This window comes from Rhea pennata, chromosome 1, assembly GCF_028389875.1.
Source record: "Rhea pennata isolate bPtePen1 chromosome 1, bPtePen1.pri, whole genome shotgun sequence".
NCBI classification, from domain to species: domain Eukaryota; kingdom Metazoa; phylum Chordata; class Aves; order Rheiformes; family Rheidae; genus Rhea; species Rhea pennata.
The window spans coordinates 156,162,668-156,185,279 of NC_084663.1; the positions used below are offsets into that span (position 1 = coordinate 156,162,668).

Sequence of the window (22,612 nt, forward strand, 5' to 3'; positions counted from 1 at the left end):
ATGTATTTCCTGCCCCTAGCTCCACAATAATGCCACACTGTTGGCCTTGCCCCAGGATGCCTTTACTGGGAGCAGGATGGCCACCTGGCTCTGAGCTGAGGCATCCTGCATAAGGTGGTTTGCTGAGAGCGATGCTGGCATTCTTGCAGAAAACATCCTTTTGCCACTCTGATTGCCAACTTTGTCAGTGTAATTTCACCACAGGGGATACTAGTGGACTTTAACTGAGCAGGCATAGTTGCAGACTTGTCAATGGTGTCCATACCATAGCTAGGAAGGATCTTGGGCCAAAACCTAGATATAGCATGATTTTGAGTTTACCTCCTTTTTCATGGTCTTGAACTTCTCCAAAGAGTATGCGTGATACAGGAATGTGTCCAGCAATTTAGACTTTGTGTGTTTTAATCTGATCAGGGTCTAATGCTTCAAAGCTGATCTGGAGGTACCCACCGAGTTCAGGGGTTCAATTTACTAATGGTGTGTAAAGTAAATGACATAGATCAGGAGTTAGTGTAAACCGAGACTTTAGCAGTACAATGACTTACATTACTTTTGATTTTGTCACTGTAATACTGTGGTCTGAGGAGCTTATTTAGCCCCTGGGGACATTTGAAGTCTTGGAGCTTTGAGCAAGGATCACCAGTAGCAGGAGCTAGATGAATTCTATGCATTGGGGTTTCTGCAGTTACAAGGAAGTTAGATATTGATTTCTCCCATCTCCTTAAAAATTGGATTATCAAAAAGTGCTGATAATTATTTCATGTCTGCTACTCTAAGTATTTCTTAATTAAAATATTATTCATTTTACAAGTGCTTAAAGCATGTATGTTTAAATTAGAATATGTCTGATATGGAATCAATGATCACTTCCTAGTTATATCCATATTGTACACACTGTGTTAGGTATAAAGTAGGTTGTATATCACAAAGTAAATAATTCACTGTAATAAATATATAGAGAGAAATGACATAAATAACTAATTAACAAATATGAGAGATATAAAATAATGTTTATTGTTTTTTAGGCTTTGACAAAAAGATCTCTTAGTATGGATGCTTTCTCCGTTTAGTCAGTGGGTATATTAAAACTTGATTCCACTTTAGGCAACATTTAACTTCAGCAAAGTTCCCACCAAAATCTAGTGAGATTTACCTAGGTAAAGATTTCAAGATTAGATTTTAAGAGATAGTTGTCTGTAATTCCAATGAAAATGTGTAACATAAATATGTCCATGCTAAAATAGTTGGTTTTAATGATGAAATATGTTCATTATTTAATTCTACATTAAAAAAAATCTACAGCAGACCAGCTGTAATGGAATAAATGCCACTGCTATAATTTTTACTTGAAAATTATGGGCACAAATGGAACTTTCTGATAGACTGGCAGTTCTATCATATCTGTGTTGTGAATTTACCCAGAAAATTATTAAGTATTGCTCATTTTCATTAATTTTGTATAATTATTTCATTACAGCAATAAGACATAATAGATACTGCATTTCCTGGAATATTACAATATAGTTTGGTTTCTAGAACTTGCTCAGCCTTCAGCTTAATGCCTCAGAAATCACAGTAGCCTTACAATAATACTGAAGTGCCATAGGACATTACTTTCCCAGCTTTTGGCATAAACATTTGGCCAAGTTATCACTATATTGGTGAAATACTAACCTAGCAGAAGCAGGGCGACTTATACACTGTAGTAGGTTTGAAAAAAAAACCCTCAGAATCCAGACATCCTGAAGCTAAACTTTTGCTGTTCTGTCATCCAGGGAGAAAACAATGAACACAGTGATATCGGTCTTAAACAGTAAAAAACTAGATCAAGGCTCGCCTAGGATGCACCAGTTTAGACACTGGAACTGGAACTAGGCAGGATTTCAACAGTTCTTATTCAAAAGCTTATGATCTGACATAGCCTGGCAAGAAATAAGTTCTGTTAGTCAGGGCATTTACTGTCAATTTTGTAGATAATAGAACACACCTTAATCTTGTAAAGATATAATCTTAATCAGAACATAAACTATTTGAATAGATTCTTATTCCCAGGCCTGTAATTTAGCAGGTATGATCAGGTATGATCATCCTCCAAAAGAGGAATGTACTGGGTCCCCTACTGACTCAGGTATGCATATATTGCTACTGTTTTCAATCTTTCTTTTCTGATTTTGGAGGGATTTTTGAGTTTGTCTTCTTGTTTTATTTTTCTTTTATTTTTTTTTTCATTGACGTGAAAATGACAATGCATTTTATATGCCAGCCTATGATTTTGAGGTATTTTAGGATCTTGCATTACTTTGACTAGACAGCATTGAATGAATCTGAGATGAGAGTTTACTGAGCCCAGTACCTTTACAGGTTTCGTTATGATTGGGTCTACAGCATGAATCTCATACTGTTCATATTGACAGGCTGTTGTTAGCCCTTAATGTGTTTTGTGCATTATCACATACCTTTATCATCTTGCCATGATTTGAGAATGCAGTATATTTTACTAATAAGTGATTTGAGGAGCTGTATTAAACAGTAAAATCTCAAATCAGATTAGCCATTCTGGGAGCCTTTGAGTAGCAACTTAGAGGAGTTATAACACAGGACAAAGAACCTTACTGAACCCTGTGTACCTTTAGGGAAATGTGATTATACATTAATTCTTCAAGCCATAATTTTTTATCACCCAGATGTACTAATGATGTATATATATCAAAAAGATCTTTTCTTCTCACTGCTTCCCTTGGTCAAAGCATGCAAACGCAAAGAAGTAACTTTTCTTGTTCAACAATTAGATTGTAGAAGTATCTTTGCAATTTTTAAAAGTTAAAATGTAAGAGAGAAGTTTCTGGCCAGTTTCCACATTTAATGATACTTTAAACCAAAAACAATCTAATCCATTTTCTGGAACAACAGCAGAGCAAGATATTCGTCAATATAAAAGTATCAGAATTTAAAGAGTTAGTGCTGCTAACAGCAGTAATTGGAAAGATGATACTGCATGGTATTGTGAAAGTGAGTAAATGATGTAACAGACTGTCCTTGCTTTTCTCTTCTTTGCTATCATCATTTTTTGGTTCCTCAGAAATTAATAGATTCATTTTCCTATAGTTACCTGATTTCTTTCCAACAGAACTGGGAAGGTCAAATATACTTGAGATCTGAGACATATTAATGTTAGATTATCCTAAAATATGCAGCCGTTTAGCTAACATATCATAAGTCTCTAAAGAAATCCTTAATCAGATGCATGAAGATACATCATGCCCAACAACATAAATATCTGTGTGAAGGACAAAGTTAAGGAGAAGGATGTGCAAATTTAAGACACTGTGGTTTGCTTTAAAAAGCTGTTTTATGTCTTTGCTGCACTTTGGGCATGAAGTAAAATTTCTACTATTGTGCACTGCTCAGAATGAGTGGGGATCTGTGATACCAGGGATCTGCAAGTACTTGGGTAATCATCTAGTTGTTCCAGTACCTCCTTCAGACTCGGTGCTTCCTGGATGGGAAAGAGATGTGTTGGTGTAGCATATATAAAAGATATTTATTTTTTTGGTGAGGGGAAGCTCTTTTGAGTTCAAAGACTTCATTTTAATAGGATTTATCAAAATGACTTTTTCTCTATCTCTGAACCTCTCTCAGCAAAAGTGGCCCTTAGTCACAGACTGCACAGAGCCCTGCAGTGCCTTGAGTTTTCACTGAGGGGTTTTAATGGGGAAGTCTGCAGGAGGCTACACCAGAGAGAAAAGTGCTGCTTGCATCCAAATCACCATTACACTCATGAGATAGTTTGGCCAAGAGAGCACATGCTCTGTTCATTTCATCTCTTCTTGTGTATAGAATTTAAGGAGGAGAAGAGAAGACTGGTGTCTTAATAAATGTTAAAAAAATGAGTCATCTACATTGAAGTCTTTACCCGTTTGAATTTTTTTAAATATATATATTTTAATCATTGGAAAATACTTGAGACTTGGGGGGTGGCCACAGAATGGTCCTAGAAAAGATTCCTCTAAAACCCTTGCTTGCTCTGCCTGTGACCTCATTAGCTAGGCTTGCCGAGCTAATGATGCTCGTTGGCTTTGACACTGGCAAAATGGAATATGCAGCTTTCCTTAAATGTTTTTTTTCAACTTTTTTTCAAGTGACCCACTTACATAATTGGCCTCTGGCTTAAATTAAAATACATATATATATATATATATATATATATATGTACACACACACACACATATATATACATACATGCATACATTTAATCACTGAATTTTTGCTGTGCTACTTTTCAGAGAAATACTTTAATAGTATGATAACGTTTAAAATCTAAACAGCCATTCTGAAATTTTAGCATTAACTGGTTTTAAAAAAATCACAAGATTTTTATGTTATCAATTTGTCTTTCTGTTGCAATTAAACTATTGGAGGAAAAATACATTAAAAGACAATGTCGACTGTATCCTGAAATATGGCCCAGGTAGGGAGAATAAATCTCAGTATAGCCAAGTAGATTTATTTTCAAATGTTATTTTAGTATTCTGACAAAACATCTTAAATGGTAGCTAATCTGGCTGGCTGAACATTCTGACACCTTTATGATACAGGTTTCAGCCAGCAGTTCCTGTAACCTCCCAGACCCCAGCAAGAACTACCTAAAAGAAAAACAGTAGATTTTCCTTTATTTGGGGGTAGTTCTGAATCAGCCAAAAGCAGGACAAAAACCATATCAGAATTTCAAATGCTTTTCTTTTGCAACAAAGACATTATTTGTGCTTTTTTGAAAGACTCTAGAGCCCAGCAATCTAATGCTATTTGTATTTTTTGTTGTTGTTAGGGAAAGCCTATGTGATAAAAGCCACCCTGGTTTGGGCTGTACATGGATCACATTTTTTCTTTCCTTTCTTCTCCTCCTTCTTCCTCAGAAAATAAGATAAATTATTTCTTCCTCATGTAAAATGATATCCAGATGTCAATCTTTGACTTTTCTGAGAGTCTTTTAAGGGATATATCAGCAGTACCACTTAGCTCTTGTTGAATTAAATATAAATAGAACTCATACAAATAATATTATTGGAGAAAAAATCAGTGTCTGTGCAGCTTCAGATTTCTAGCAGAGTCCAAGACCTGCAGGATTAATGGAGTCATGTTCCTTTGGGGTTTTGTCCCAGACCACACAGGTCTTGTGAGAGAATAAGGCTATTTTAGATTGATGGTCTTTGTTCATATTCAGTGCCATTACCTAGGCAATACTGACAGTTTATCTCCTTTAAAGTAGAGAGTGATAGTTCAGCAGGAAATCTGTTATTATTGCTCTATTCCCAAAGGAATGAAATGAAAGGACAAGAATACTTAGTTTGTTAATTGGATGGCATTTTGTGAAAAAACAAATTTACCCTCTCCCCTCCAAAAAAAGTATTCAAAATAGATATTTAATCAGGTAAAAATGAAGAATAATTATTCAGATTAGAAGAAAGAATTATTCAGGAAATGCTCAGGAATTAAAGATTTTAAAATTTCACAGGAAGCAGGTTAATATTTTTAATTACTGTTTATTTTTCTCATTTTTAGTTCACTTATAAGTAATTTATAAATACTGGAGATACAGTACAAAGAAAAACACAATATTCTCCCTTAGAAACCTTATGTTTGTACTATATGTATCAACAATGAACGACACTTAAAGTACTTTGCAAAAACAACTTGAGCCATGATCTTCCACAAATTGTATAGTTGCTTAGATTTGCATATACACCTTTAATAGGACTATGTGCAGAAGAGGATGGTGTTGAATGTGTATTTTATATGGCTTATATGCAGGATATGAGTATCTCTTAAAATTAAGGTGACATACAGAGGAGCTGTATTCAACGCTATGCTATGAAGTATCTGTCTAAACTAAAACCCAGTAACACAGTAGCATACGGAAACACATTTAACATTCATTTGTATATAAGTTTGGTGATTAGTATTTATCTGTCAAAGTGGGTTGATCAGTATATTTTATGCAGTTGCTTGTATTATATCTGTTACTTATTAAAGCATTTTAATTCCTCAAATAAGAACCCAAGAGCTGCATAAGCATTTGTAAAGGCTTTAGTGAAATTGATTTTAAATACTGGAAATTATTTGCCTAATTAAAGTCTTTGTATATTTGAATTGGAGAAGAATTGTCTGACACTATATTTAACCTATATGAGAAGAGAGTATACTTTTGTCTGAGAAATTCAGTAGCTAGAACAGGATTGAAATGACTAAAAAAAGGGTTAAATGTCAGTTTGAATTTTCTTTGCTGGATCTAGTCAACTCTGAAAACTTTAGAGGAAGAATATTTCAGGATTTATTTCTGATAAATTGGACTATAAAACTCAACCCTAACAAGAAATTTCCAGGTTGCCCAGCTCACTCCCAAAGAAATCTTGGGTTTTTTTTTTTTTGTTTGTTTGTTTGTTTGTTTTGAGAAAAGCAAGATTAATTTTAGTAGTTTTTGAAGAAGGTTCCTGTTAAGTTGATAAGACTATTTAAAAATATATATATATTCAGAAATTTAATTGTTAACATGATTGATCTGTTTCCTGTTCAGAAGATGAAAAAAGCAAAAATGACTAAACTGCAGCAGAAGACATGCCCTTATGTGCTTGCAGTATTCTAAATTGCTGTGAGAGAAACAGAACTTTGAATCCAAATCCTGCCAAGGAAACTGAGAAGGAATTGATTTTCAAGTATTATACATTAACAAGTAAATGCAGTAGACCACAACAGTGCCAGTGATCACAGAATCACGGAATGGCTGAGGCTGGAAGGCACCTCTGGAGATCATCTAGTCCAACTGCCCTGCTCAGAGTAAGATCAACTAGGTTGCTCAGGACCTTGACCAGTCTGGTACTGAATATCTCCAAGGAGGGAGACTCCAGAACCTCTCTAGGCAACCTATTCCAGTTTTTTATCATCCTCACAGTAAAAATGTTTTTTTTCATATGTTTCAGCAGGGTTTCTTGGATTTCAGTTTTTGCTCATTGCCTCTTGTCATGTGACTGTCATGGGCACAACTGAGAAGAGCCTGCCTCCATCTTGTTTACTTCCCTATCAGATATTTATGCACATTGATAAGACCCCCCTGAGTCTTCTCTTCTCCAGGCTGAACAGTCTGAGCTCCCTCTCGTGAGAGCTGATCCAGTCCTTTCATCATTTTCATGGCTCTTTGCTGGACTCTCTCCAGTATGTCAATGTGTCTCATATTGGGCAGTCTAGACCTGAACCTAACACTCTTTGTGGCTTCCTTAGTGGTGAATAGAGGGAAAAGATCACCTTCCTCAACCTACTGGTGAAGCTTTTCCTAAGGCAGCCCTGGAGGCTGTTGACCTTTGCCAAAAGGGCACATTGCTGACTTACGTCCAACTTTTTGTCCATCAAGACCCCCATATCTTTTCCTGCAAAGCTCCTGTCCGTCCAGCTGGCCCCCTGCCTGTACTGGAACTTGATAATTCCACCTACCTTCCAGAGTCTGCCGTAGCAGAATCAGTCATTTGTTAAATAATTTGTGTTGCAAAGTAAAAAATAATAAAGAACTTAATAATGCTATACTATAAAATACTAGTGAAATACTAAAACTACATAAATATCATTATTAAAAGTAGCTGCTTTCCTATCTAGTTTTTACTTTTCAAAATTCTAAATTCTGGAGGATTTACATGTTCATCTCATTTTAGTTTCTTAAAATGAATCAAGGTATGCGATGCGATAGTTTCTGAAGAAGCTAAACCTCTTAATTTCATATGGAAAGTATTGGAACTAAAGATCCTGTAGCACCTTGCAAATTCAAGTCACTGAATTTTGCTTCAGGTTGCTTTTATTTCAGCAGTGTTCTCTCATTAAGCTTTATTCTGCAGGTATTTTAAAGTTCTAAATACAAACATAAGCATACAGCAATCAAAACAGTACTTAACTTCTGATCATCTCTGCCAACTGCACAGTTATCCAAGAGTATCATAATTGATCTAAGCAGTAAGGTGTGAAACTCTACGTTGCTGAAGGATTACGTGATGTAAATAGCTTTTTGTATTTTGCAATAAAAGTACACTTTTGTTGTGCTTGATGTAGAAGCAGGAGATGAAGATATTCTTTTATTGAAGCAAACATGTGGAAAATTGCTCTAGATTGCTATAGTACAGAGCATCTCTCCTGAAAGGAATGAGGTTCATCTATAGGGCAAGCTCTAATTGTGGCACTCTGTTGGGGTTACTCCTGGCCTACGTGGTCAAAGGAAATAATGTCATGTCCATCTAAACTGTTATAACCATGAGTGGCACATTTTCTCATCTATAGTGTTATATTCTAAACTGTCACTAGGCATTAACTCAGTCACTAGTGAAGTCCTACCACCTAGAGATGAACTCTGCCTCAAAATGATGTTTTCCACTTCAGTGCTACTCGTATAGCAATTACAGGGTCATTAATATCATTGCATGCAATTAGTGACAGTAGAACGAGCAAGGGATTTGTTATTTATTTAATATGAACTTTTATTATAACCCTTTCTTATCCAGCGGCTACATACAGAAACCAGAGAGATTTTCAAGGTACATGAACATCCTTGAAGAGCCAGGCTGAGTTTGTATGATACAGAAAAATATGTCCTCATTTAATGTTAAAGCTGCAGCTTTTGTTTCCAGCAAGCCTGCTTGTCATTAGCAACAATCAGTGTAACTTGAATGCTAACTAATTCTATTAGTTCTGTTCAGCTGAACTGTTAAGCAGAGCTTGCTGTGGTAGTGGGGAGAGATTTCTTTCCATCCATGAGAGGCTTTTGCCAATAGTGTGCTGAGAGAAGGGGTAAACTATGTAAAATATCTGTTCATAGTTGATGATGTTAACTAGCTAGTAATCTGTGTTAGATGCATACATTCTGATATATATTGAGTACGTAATTAGTGGGCTTGCATCTGCTGCAGTTACTTCAGTACTCACAAATATGTAATTTGTTTATGTAAACTAGAAGCAGCCATGTGTGCAGTAGATCATTATCTGACATTTCTATTTCTCGGAGTATGAGAAACATACTAACATACTTTTAAAAATGCTTTAGTAAAATGAAAGTCTTAACTGTCATTCATAGCAATACAATATTGAGATATTTTTATTTTTTTGTTTTTCCAATCAACTGTAAATCTTTCCAGAATAATTTTTGAAAAGAGATATTTGACAGCAGTGAAGGAGGATTTTGTTGTAAGTGGGTGGATGCTTTGACCTTCCGTAATGGTTAATAATGCAGCAAGTAGTTTACTGTTTAGCACACTTCAGCTATGGTATCCATTAAACTAGAGAAAAAAATGGTGCTGCTTTCTTTTTTACAGTGAAAGGCAGCAGCAGCTAGTTGAATCTGGCAGCTTTTTGGATACTTTCTTGCTCTGTTGTGCTCACTGTCTTTTTTTTTCTTTCTTTCTTTCTTTTTTTTTTTTTATTTTTTTTTTCCTTTTGGAAAGGGAAAGCCTTTATTTAAAAAATGGGGAGGGAGCTTTTCCTTTTTTACCACCTATGTTTTTGTTTGGTGCCACATCCCTTTGGAATTAGTAGAATCATTATGAATGTAGGAAAAGAGGAAAAATTTATAAGGACACCCTCCCTATTTTGTGCATTGTACTTCTATTTTAGATGACATGAAATGTGGAAAGTAAATTATGGATTTTCAAAAGTGTTCTTGGAATTAAACAGTTAGTGTATATGAGATATATACAAAGGCATATTCCAGTACAGAACTGGTTAGTGTTCTCTTCCTGTGGGTGTTCTCTACCATGCACCCCAACAAAAACATTAAACAGCAGTAATGTAAACAGCAGGCCCTCTCTTGACATTTGAAAATAAGTAGAGAATTTTTTAAAGAACATTCTATCATCAGTCCCATCTCTAAGTACAAGTCACAACGTTAGCATTTGGAAAAGATATAGATCAGAGTAGTGGTTAGAAAGTGAATCACAAATTTCACTGCAGAGCCTTTGACTTCTTATAGATAGGTCCTTTCTTTTTTGTATTTTTATTTTACTTTGTTTTGTTCTAGTTTTAGCCTGACTGAGCTGCTTATGTATTGCTGCTTACTTCCTCTGCAGAAAAGTAACTTGTGGGTCCTGTTCAGGTATAAATTGGGTCTTTAATTTAATTAATTTAACATTAATTTTAAAAAAGATAACAATGAGAAGTGTAAAAGAAGGTTGAATTCTTCTTGTCCTTCCCTTCACATAGAATTTTTGCTTTGTTTATAATTAGAGGAGAAAAGGGTGGCTTCAGGAGTATTTATAAACACTAGAAGAGTGTTCTTTCTGTAGAAGAAAGGAAGGTTTCAATATCAATCTGAACGTTTGTAACTACAAACAAGGGTAAATCAGTGGTTGCTTATAGTTAAAACTGTATATTTTATCTTTCTCTAAAGATTCTGAAGCTTAACCAATGCAGCATTTGCCAATCTACCTGTTCTTTGGTCAGTGGCCTGAAGAATTTTTTTAAGTTGTTTCGGATTGCCATACAGGTCTGGCATTGGTACTACTTTTTTTTTTTTTTTTTTTTTTTTTTTAAGAAAAAAGAGAGAGAGAGAATTTAACTTCAGTTAATTAAAACATTCCTTCTATTACCTCGCCTGCCTTGTTCTTTATCCCTGGCTAGTCTAGAAACAACCTTTGTGTTGTAATCTGTGATTTGTGGTTTATGAGTATGTGATTTGTTCTGTTCTCAAACCGGTCCCATAAATTTAGATAATTTATGGGAAAGAAGAATTATTTATTTGGTGCTTTACTAAGAAAGTCATTAAAAGGACCAGAAGTAGGTGACAGCAAATAGAGCACACACACATGAAGCCTGGCAAAATAAGATTCTATTATCTAATAAAATAAATAAATAAAAAAATCCAAAGCTTTACATGTGCTTAGTAATCCTTTGACTGCATATTAGATAAGTGCAGCTTTGCATTAAGAATAACTTCCTATTACTGTTGGAGCTAAAGCTTTCCCTGATTTTTGTTACTGCAATGTTTAGGCTTTTCCATTTCATTTCTATGCACAGAAACAGCACAACTGGGCAAAAGTGGAAATAGATATAGTTATTTGATTTTATTTAGCTCTGATTTTAAGAAATCTATTTTATGATCCTGATTAAATGAAGTATCTTTGATAAAATAGTTGGTTAAATGGTTTATATCATCCAGCACACCAACTGATGACAAAACCAGTTTTACCCTTAGTATCAGTTTGACATCATTCATTTGTGCCTATAGTCTCTGATTTGGGATTTGTTTAGTTAACACAAGAAAAGTAAAAGGGATGATCACAATTTCCCTCTTCAGGCATGTGATCTATTTTATATGTAAGCTCCAAAATTAAAATAGTTTTGAAGTTGTGTTTGTTCAAAGGATATGACATTTAATTTGGCAACTAGGTAATGTTTTTCATAAGCCTAAAACATGAAAGCATGCATAATAATTGTGACAAAAGTAAAGGGCTGAAATTTTAGTCTACAGGTGTTTTCTTTTAAGTAATTGTGGTAACAGTTTTTAATTTTGTACTGTGCATTTCTGAGAGTGTAGGAAGTCCACATTTTGTGAGTCTGCCTTCATTTCTAATCTCTTTGTGAATGAAAAGCTATATACCGGCACAAATCCAGCAGCTTAATTCTCCATCTGATTAGAGCAATGTTACCAACTTGATAGGTTGAAAACAGCCAAGATCCATGCAGTGGCTTAGCCTCCTGGGAGGCAGAGTAATAACAATCAAATGAAGACATATTAAAATGTAATATTACTTCCTCTCTGTGGGAACTGTATAAGAATCATAGCCAGGAACTGTTCTTGTCAGCTGATTCTGTTTTGCTCGCTGGTTCCCTACCTCTACATTTATGACTAATGTATTTCATACAATAAACAGAGTTTGTGAAGTTTTAAAAGCAAATAAATGTAAAAGACCATACATTGATTTACATGATTTCCATATATATATATATGTATATATATGTGTGTATATATGTATATGTATACTATTTTTTTAAATCAGGGAAGGCAGAACTGGTGTTACATGCTTTGGTTTGAATAATTTCCTCACCTCTTATCACGTGAGGTGTTATATGAACTGAAAATGTACAATAACATTTCCAAAATGAGAAAACATTAGTAGACTCTTAAGCATAATTTTGTAAGAATTCAGTTTTTCTGAAAAGTTGAAAATCCAAACTTAAATTCCTTATAAAATAACAGCCTGTGTTGATTTCAAGGAATACAGGCACACACGATTAATATAGGGCTCAGACATCATTTTTAACTTACTGCTGAACATGTATTGCCTGTAAATTATTCAGATTTTGTCAAGAAATGTTAAAATTAACAAAAAATTTAGGGCCATTCTATCTGTTTGTTTGTAGATATGGATAAACTGTAGACTGAATAATATAGTGTGCTTTTGGCTATAATTAAGAGAAGTTTTGCCATTGATGCCAGAGGAACAGGAAAGCTCTGAGAAAATCAGAAGTACCTATCCATAAAAAGATTTTTAAAAATGTTTTGTTAGCTGATGAGCAACATTGTACTTTCTTTCAGTTTCCTATATGTTGCTGTATTACTATAAAGTGAAGTGTGTGATGGTGAGAACATTTAGTACTCGTTAACAACTTTGTATTAATCATTGATTGTGTTTGGTAATATTAATATTTAAGTAACATCTATTCTTTTTAGCCGAGAGTCATATATGGTAATTCATATGTTTTAAATGGTTCTAAAATATATCCACATTCAGACCCAAAAAGAATTTTAAAAGATTCTTTTTTCATGAATTGAAGTTCTAAAATTTGATCACATAATTATACCTGAGAGTAGCATTTCCCTTTTAGACATAAAGAGTTGGTGTTATATTTCTGTGTTTATACCCTAAACAGATAGGGTTTTGATTTTTTTTAATATTATATCATTTTTTTTTAATGTAACCAGAACTCCAGGTACAAGGTTACTTTCCTGCAGAAGTATGAGTGTGATGGAGGAGCTTGGATCATAGTGGGTATAATTTTCACTTGGAGATCAGTATAGAAAGACAGCTGCAAATGTTTGAGGAATGTTTTGTACTTGTTCCCTTGTCTGACTTACGCACACTAAACTGTCAAGGGGCATTAGCAGTATAAAACCGTTTTCTGTGATGTCCCAGATTACTTCTCTCTCCCTCTATGCAGCTTTTTGAAGCTTAAAACTATGTGTTTAAAACTACCCACTTTCCTTCCTGGTACACTAGGGATATGAGAGGTTATATTTCGATAGTCTTAATGAATTTTGAAAAATAATTTCCTCTAGTGGCCTTGGGTAATCGTTGGTTTAATTACAGGGAGAAGCTGAGATTGAAACTTCGCTTTGTCACTGAAACTCTCCTCTTTGAAAATTCTCCATTCCTCAGGATGTAGCACTCTCTACTGTGAGCTAAAGCATAGGCTTTCAGAAAACCCCTTGAAGAACTGTGGAAAAGTGAATACTTCTGCAAATTCATTCATCTAACATCAAAGCTATGGAAGCATTCTTTTAGCAAGCGAGGCAGATTGAACTCTTATAGGCACACAACCAGAGTCATTGTACATTTGGGCCTTCATTTTCAGACTGTATTTGAAGTAATTTTGCATTCTTCTTGCCATCTTACTTTCTTATTCTATGCTGAGGTCAGACTGCATCCTCTGCATCTTACTGTGGTCTCCTGCACTGTAGGTTAAATGGATAGGCTTTTAAAGAATAAAAAGGCATTGATGTTCAGAAGAATCAGTACTTGATTCAATTAAAATCAAGTAGAAGGTGTTTAAAGAGATGTGAACCCCCATAACCGAGATTAAAAACCAAAGAATAACAACAAAGCATGACAAAATCAGTGTTTATTAGTTGTGCTTTCAGCTGATGCTCAGCTTTGGTATTGCTTTTTACTGCTTTTTTTCCCCCTGTCCTTGTGCTGGTACATTGGCAAATAGGTCATAAAAAACACTTTCAGCAAAGACACATTTGATTTATGTCCAGAACTGGTTCTTAGTATTGATTTTTTTTCCCTCTGGAAAAAAACAAAAGAAAACAAAACTATACGTCTCCATTATTTTCTGAGCCTGGCAATGCAGTGGCACATTTCAGATCTGCTTTTATCTTAAATTACTCATTGTGCTTTTTTATATTTTAAAAAGCCCCCCCCCCCCTTTTTTGAAAGTTTTTTTTTTTTTTTTTTTTTTTTTAAATGTACTTCCATTATCATGTTTTTACAGTGAGGAGGGACACGAGGAGGAGCTGAGAGGGACCACATATAAGGAAAAGGGGCTTATAGGAAAAGAAAGCACAATTTGGGAAGTTTGTATGGTGGCTGTAATTTGAGTTAGTCACAAAAGAGGCAGAAGGGGAACAAAAACAAGAAGTAGATCAAAGGCTAGGAAGCAGGGTTCAGCGGTATGGGGTTTATATCTTTATGGCTAGAGAGAAGATTAGAGCAAGAAAAATACTACCATGGGGCTAGGAAGACATTGTGAAGGAAAAAGGAAATATACATTGACTACATTTGAAAGAAAATCCCCAAGGAAGGTGAAAGAGAAGGAAGGAGAATTAAAAACAAAAATCTGAACAGTGTGAAGCCCTTATTGAATTAGATCCTGAGCTGAAAAGAGAGAGGCTGGAAGTAGAAAAGTGCTGCTTAAGCAGTTCATCAGAGCCACGGCAAGCAGCAAGCTCCTTTTTCCCATTTGTTTTGTTTCCAGTCGGTGGCCTGGAATGGGTGTGTGTGTGCCTGCATCTGTTTGTGTGTGTGCTTCGGGACAGGAATAAATACCTCCAAGAAGTGACGAGGGTACAGGATGAAATAGATCCAGGATCCACACACGCTCGCAGGGGCTGCAGTGCCGTCATTCGCCTGCCTGGCTAATGGGTGGTGGTTACTGTCAGGGTGGCGAGTGTAGCCTATGAGCCTGACTTGGTCTTTACACTCTGAATATATCGTGCAAGGCAGCTGACGTGGAGGGGGAAAAAAGAAAGAAAGAAAGAAAGAAAAGCCGGTGCGCTCCCTAAATAGTGATGATGGAGCAAACTGACCACAACGTGTAAGCTTTGCCACCTTTACGGTGATGCCAGTGCACACACCCAACCGAGCTCCCACCTGCCCAGGTTTCCTGGGCTGGTGTGGCTGCAGCGGTCACATCTCAGGAGCTGCAGAGTTTTCTTTTTTCCAGCAGCTGGTTGGGTTTGTAACCAACAGCTGGCTCTGTGCTGCTCTGGGCTGGAGTGTGCGCGCGTACCGCTAAACTGTGTGACTCAATGTTTTGCATTCTCCAAGGAAGTTGTGCTTCGCGCACAAATCGCTTTACAATGTCAGTTTGCGGTGGGGTTGCGCGGGGGTGTATGGTTTGAGCAAGCACGTAGATAAGCGCAAACAATATAAACACAGGGGAAGGCACCCATTTGTTTGTGTAAGCTAAAAGGTTGTGAGAATAGAGCGTATCTCCCCCCTCTTGCCCCCACCTCCGCAAATGCTTCTGAATGCTGAGAAAAGTGAGATTGTACTTTAAAATATTAAATGGTTTTCCAATCAGTGCAGAATCTCAGCTTTCACCTGGGCCTTTTGTATGTGTTCACTTTTTCCAGCAGGAGATTTGTAATAGAGGAAGCAGGTGTAACATGGTGATTATAAAGATAGGACTTTGGGGAAAAAAAAAAAAAAAAAAAAAAGAAAAGAAAAAAAAAAGAAAGGATGAATTTTCAGTGCTTTACTCCTTTGAGTCTGCTATGGCTTCCTTTTCAGCTGACTCCATCACCTTTTAGGAAGGTGCTGTGTTTTTGTGCAAGCTAGTCAGTCAGTCAATTGTGCATAGAAAAGAAGTTGCTGGGTAAATTTGAAACCTTGATAACACATTCCTCCATTTGTATGTATTGTACAGCTTACTAATGTATTCATTCCTTTGGCTTTCAACATTTCACAACTTTCCATAGGTCAACCTGAGCAACAAGAACAGGTCCTGGTAGATGAAAAGACTTTATGCTTTTAGACATTCATGTTCACATCACTTTGTTGATTTCCTGGTTTTTATTTTATTTTTTATTTTTATTTTTTAATCAGCAACATCAAATGGGTCTTTGGAGGGCCTGGATAACCAGGAGGGAGGGGTGTGCCAGACAAAAACCATGAAGATCCTCATGAAAGTTGGACAAGGTAAAGACCATCTGCTGTTTCATGAAATTACTTTGATCAGTCTCGATATCCTCTTAGTTTTCAGACTTCTTTTAATAGTGTAGAACAGAGAGCCAACCAAGTCTAGTGTGGTCATTCCTCCCTTATAGTCTGAAAGCAAAGCCTATCTTCTGTTCTTCAGCTACTGACAGATTTCTGCAGGAGGAGGGCTAGTGTAATAAGATCTCTTCATTGGAGAGCTCCCTAGAAGGAAGGGTTGTCTGGGAGTAATGTGTTTCAGTCATTTTTATTTTTATTTTGAAAACAAAAGCCACAACTTCACTATTCAAAATTATTTAAAATAAATGAAAGATGAGAAGCTAATATTTCTATACTTTGCTTGTTATAAATTCTGTTTACAGAGAAGTTTTTGTTCACTGTCTCTTTTCACATATAGATAACGTATTGTGCAGAAAGAAAGAATTATTCTTCTAAGTAGAAGTTGGTTTAGTAGTCAATCAACTTCCTCAGTTAAACTGAAATGTCATCTGCAAAGCTTTTCTTGCCAATTACAGGAATCCCTATAGTTTCTGCAGATGGCCTTACAATTTAAACCTCTGAAATAACTAATATAATCACTTTGCTTTAAAAGGAAAATTACATTGCTATATCTCATAGTCCTTTGCATAAAGATTCTTCTGTTTAAAGCTATTCATGTCTCATGATAAATATAACCAGTTTATAAAGCCTGATATCATCAAAAGTCTAAGCTGCAGTGAATCATTTTTTCTCATAGATCCCAATTCTGCTGGGTTACCTCGGAATACGGATCCAACAAAACGCCCAGAGCAGGAAGCTGGTACCAATGGGAAAAGTTCCACGACGAGTCCATTTGTGAAGGATCATTCAGGTAGATATCATGGCGTTTTTGACCTGGAAAGTGGCTCTGACAGATTTCCTCCTTTGTTCCCAAGTGCATTTTTATTTTACCACTGAAATGTGATAAAATAAATATTTTCATACCAAGGTGAAGCAAAAATTAGTTCTGATGTTCCAATGGATAGTATCTAGGAGCTTTAAGTTTTGGCAACAGTTACTCTTTTCCCTCTTTCACTTTGCAGTTGAAGTTAATTACATCTTATAAGAATATCACTCATTTACAGGAAAGTTTTTGGATAGGACATTCTCTAAGCAGTTTTAAGTGTATGTAAGTGCTGCCTTATATTTAGTACTCTGGCAAATGAAAGACTCTTTTGGTCTTTCTCTTCCCGTATAATACATTGTCAAGTGGTTCTCGACAGCCATTTATAAAGTTTATTTCAAAGCACCTGTAATTAATGCCCTGATCTTTTAAATGATCGTATAAAGTCTACACATGAATGACTTATCCTTCAGTAAATTATTTTTTTTAATAATTAGCTTAGCAAGAGAAAGTGATAGTTTCAAACAAGTATCTCCAAGATGAATTTTGCACATTAAGTGAACAAGAATAAAAACCCAATTCTTAAGACACAAGGTCTCTGGAAAAAAATTCTGTGAATTTGGAATGTTACAAAGCAAAACTTGCTTGCAGTTGATTTTGGAGTTCTCAAAAATAGCTTCAAGTTTTCCTTGCTAGCTACATCATTTGTTACCAGGCTGAGTGTTTGATATGACAGTTGTTGCATAGACTTCAGCAATTTCATACTGAGGTTACAGTTGGAAAAGTTCATAGTTTTGTGAACTTAGCTTCTGTAGCATTATTCCTCTGGGAGTGAACATAAGAGAGGAAAGAGTTATTTCAAACTTTCAAGTGAGAAAGTGTCAAGTAGGCATTCATTCAATTCTTGTGACAAACTGATAATGTGATGAGGTCAAATATTGACAAGCTGTTGTGCGTGTGAGCTTCTCCTGACTTCCATATACATGGGTTCTTTTTTTTTTTTTTTTTTTTTTTTTTTAATAAGTGTAAGTTAGGTAATATACACAGATATATGTCATAATCATTTTGCCTATTTCCCACACTGCTTCAAGCTCCTTTGTTTCATTTGCAAGACAGAAGAGTCTACAGAAATAGGCACTGAGGGCTGTTTAACTTAAATCAATATCTATAAAACAAAATAGCAAAACTGTGTGACAATAAACAGTGCCAGTTGTCCTGAGAACTGTTGTTTCCCTGTGTATCTGCCCCCTTGCAGTCTCTGTCCCACCCCTCTTGAGCTGGCTAGCATCTGTTCAAAGATGCGGTGTGCATCAAAGGCTACCTTGTCAGTGCCAGTCGCTGCTGCTGATGGATGATGATGTATGAAACAGTGTGTTTTGGGAGCAGCGTAAAAGTGAGACCAGCAGACACACAGTCTTGTTTAATATTGATTGCTGACTACAGCTGTTTGCATTTAGCTATCTAACAGGGTAATTGGTTTGTCAAAGTTTAGCTGTCAGTTAATTCTTCCAGTCTTGCTTACTCTACACATTTTTAAAAAGCGTAAATTGGTTGCAGGATGACAATAACTTTTATCTGTTGTATTTCCGTTCTTTCTAGGATCTAGCACAGATGGCAGTAAGGCGGGGCATTCCAGTATACTGGGTTCAGAGGTGGCCTTATTTGCAGGGATTGCATCAGGGTGCATCATTTTCATCGTCATCATCATCACTTTGGTGGTTCTTTTATTGAAGTACCGGAGAAGACACAGGAAGCATTCCCCGCAGCACACTACAACTCTCTCACTTAGTACATTAGCCACCCCAAAACGCAGTGGCAACAACAATGGTTCTGAGCCCAGTGACATTATCATTCCACTAAGGACTGCAGACAGTGTCTTTTGCCCCCACTATGAAAAGGTCAGCGGCGACTATGGACATCCGGTGTATATAGTTCAAGAGATGCCTCCTCAGAGTCCAGCAAACATTTATTACAAGGTCTGAGAAACACAAAACCAACTCTGTGGTACAGTTGAGTCATAGAGGAAACTTACTGGTCAAATGCTTTCTGTTGGGGTTTGTGATGGTGCCTTGTGCGCTAGTATTGACTCAAGCACAGGGGAGAAAAGGCGACAGCTGTTTCTCCGAGAGCCAACTTGAGCTGGACAGCTTACCTAGTCTGTAGAATTCCTATCTCGGTGAATAAATATTCACTAAAAGCTGGAAGACTTTAATGTAGAAGATACCCATTCTGATTGCTGTACTCTTGTTACATTCATCATCCTCAAAGCCATGTGCTGCAGGCATTCAGGCATGTACAAAAGCCAAGGGAAGATGGAGTGATCCATGGATGTTAATAGTTCTAGGCATCCTGGGAAGGTGCTCTAGGATATGAAGCTTGAAATGCAATCTTCTGACTTTTGTGTGTCTCTCTCAGTGCATACTGGATTTGTCACACAGAACTTGGTGTCTAAGTAAGACTTTTAAAGTTCTCTTGCTTTCAGTCCGTCACTGTTCCATTTATTTCTGTTATCTGGGGCTCTGCCATCCTTCACTTAAGATTTCCTTTCACTCCACCTCCTGAATCACTAATGGAACATTAATGTTTGGAGATCCGTGGTCCATCCATCTGCTACAGCAGCCTCACTTGAATGGGTAATACATTTATAGAAATTGTGTTTGATAGTAAGGAGCCTTCCAGCCAAAAAGTTAGGCTGTCAACAAAGTCAGGAGCAGGACTGGGTGGTGGAGGGAAGGGCTGACTGCAGTTGCAATAGAAGCTGGGAAGAAGAAACCATTTAGGTAGCACAGCACTTTGATGTGCTGAGTTTTAAGAGTCAAGTAGGAAACAATAACATGCGCAGTGGATTAGGGCTGCATTTGAAGGAATTCATGGTTATCAAAATACCAGTGTGCAGAAAAAATAGAACCTTCAATACAGTAGAACAAAGGGGTGTTGCTAGTAAATGAGCAAGCTCGGAGAGGACAAGACAATAGTAGGCCACTGAGGATATATTAGGGCAGGGCTGTTGTGGTACTGGCAATAAAATATACAGCTTTGAAGCTGTAGCAAAAATGTAGTCTGCTTCGGATGACTTTTAAGCAGACTCAGCTGCTATACTATCACATTATACTAAACACAGGGAAAGCATTTAAAAAAAAATAGCAGAGAGCCAAATCTGACCAAGATGATTATAAGCCAATGGGTCAAATGAGCTGTAATTCCATCACCGGTAAAGTTGTAAAAAAGAACTTTCTCATCTGAAAATAAATCAGAATTTCTTTTCTGACTGAGCCTTTTGACACTTTGGCTTGTTGTAGTGCTGTCCCTGCACAGTTAGTGTAGGTACTGTAACTGACACAGCAGTTCATTGGTGCTCTGTTGCAAAGTTAAAGCACATATGGCAAACCTCTTGCAATCCATAAGAATAAAATAAATTATGACACTGAGATGCAGAAGGAAGATATGTCTTATTTATAATAGGTGTATAGAACACAAGGGATATAAAATGAGAGTTTTTCGTTCTTTCTTACTTACTTTTTTCGTTTTGTTTTTTTTTTACTAATATATATTTTGAGATTGCACAGAATCCACACCAGAAGATGTGAAAATCATTTGCAGCGATTAAATAGTCTTAACTTATCATCACTTTTTATACACACACAATACACACACATATATATGTGTATGTTTATGCATATATATATAGAGAGAGAATTTTTAAAAAAGGAAACTGCTTTTGGGAAAAAGAAAAAAAAAAAAAAAAAAAAAAAAAACCATTCCAAAATAACAATAATGAGGGCATATACAAAAAGACCTAAAGCCCTTTAAAGGCATCTCACATAACAGTAAACTAGGAAATAAAAGGCCCAGAATATCAGAAAATCAAATGTTACTGCATTGCATATTTAACAATGACAAAATGTTCCGGCATTTATTTTCTGTGTTTTGTTTTCCCTTGCCTTATGGGCTGAAGTGTTCTGTAGATTTCATCAAGATTCATAGGGGGGGGGTTCAGGTTAAAGTTTTCTCTTTAGCATGGTTATTCCCCTAAAGTCCCCACCCTGGGGGGGCGGACCCTACTTTTTAATGTGCTATGCAAAATAGACATTTCTAACATAGTCATGTTACTATGGTAACACTTTGCTTTCTGATGGAAGAAAATGTAGCAACAGCATTTTGGGGTTCTCCGGCCTCTAGTGAGCACCTGCAAGAAAAACAAAAACAAACTGTCATACAGATTATTACTCTCTCTGTTTCCTGAACCTGAAGATGATTTGGGGATGTTGGTCCAAAAGAGAGAAACAAAACAAAAAAATCCCAACCCGTGGTTCTGTGGAAGGTTACCATGGTGACTAACTACAGTACATATGTAATTCTTTTCAACAACCCTTCCTTTCTGTGAATCCATCCATACAAGGTTCTCTTGTAAGTCATTAAGATTTTATTTGGGGGAGGGGGAGAAAGGGAAAATATGGGTTTACTGATTCTGATTTTTATTAAATCAAATCTATGCTTCATCAGTTGGCTACATTCTAGTTATGTACTAAACTGTGAAAAAAAATCAGATAAATTGCTGAAGAGCAACCTGCAACCAATTGAAAAAAAAATGTACTGTGTGTCTGTTTTGTGTCTGGTGCAGAATTATGACAATCTACCAACTGTTCCTTTATTTGACGTTGGTTCAGCTTTGAAAAGTTACTGTAAATGCCTTGCTTGTATGATCATCCCTAGTCACCCGACTTGGAATTTGCACCATCATGTCTAAGTGAAGATGCTGTAAATAGGTTCAGATTTACTGTATATGGATTTGGGGTGTTACAGTAGCCTTATTCGCCTTTTTAAATAATAATAATAATAAAACACATGAAAACAAGACAAAAATGGCTTTTCTTAACCAGATTGTGTATATAGAGCAATGTTGGTTTTTTTATAAAGTCTGAGCAAGATGTTTTGTATAAAATTTGAATTTTGCAATGTATTTAGCTACAGCTTGTTTAAAGGCAGTGTCATTCCCCTTTGCACTGTATTGAGGAAAAAAAATGGTATAAAAGGTTGCCAAATTGCCGCATATTTGTGCTGAAATTGTGTACCATGAATATTTATTTAAGAGTTTCTTTGTCCAGTTTGTAAGTAACACAGTATTATGCTTGAGTTATAAATAATTTCTTCTTTCTTTGTTTTGTTTTGTTTTTAAACTAGCCGGTCATAATTTTGAAATCTGCTTTAGTTCCACATTGCAATTAGCTCCCAGAAAATGAAAATTATGAAAATCACATTCCACGTCTGTTTCAAACTGAATTTGTTCTTAAAAAAATAAAATATTTTTTTCCTATGGAAACCTTGCCTTCTAAGTATTTTGTTCTTTTTTTGCCATTTTATTTTTCCTTTCCTAAAAGATAAAAATAAATGAGAAAAGCATCAAGCCTCCCTTCCCTGACCCTTGCTTGCTCCCTCTTCTCTCCCTCTCTATCTCTCTCTTCCCTTCTTTCTCTCTCCACCTTGGTTGCTGGTGGTTTCTAAAGGAAGTAAGTGCATTATAATATACTGGCCTACTTTTTCTCTGGACTTTCTCTTATGTATACTA

The 22,612-nt window shown here is 36.1% G+C and overlaps 1 protein-coding gene across 1 annotated transcript in view; it reads left to right on the plus strand.

Moving 5' to 3' along the window:
* The window catches only part of EFNB2 (ephrin B2), a 45,342-nt gene extending 23,023 nt beyond the window's left edge, over window positions 1-22,319 (plus strand). The window contains exons 3-5 of the mRNA XM_062566789.1: window positions 16,074-16,166; window positions 16,921-17,034; window positions 18,646-22,319. Coding sequence (XP_062422773.1) covers window positions 16,074-16,166; window positions 16,921-17,034; window positions 18,646-19,028 — 590 coding nt within the window. The 3' untranslated portion in view covers window positions 19,029-22,319. The remainder of the gene's footprint in view (window positions 1-16,073; window positions 16,167-16,920; window positions 17,035-18,645) is intronic.
* The last annotated feature ends 293 nt before the right edge of the window (window positions 22,320-22,612 follow it).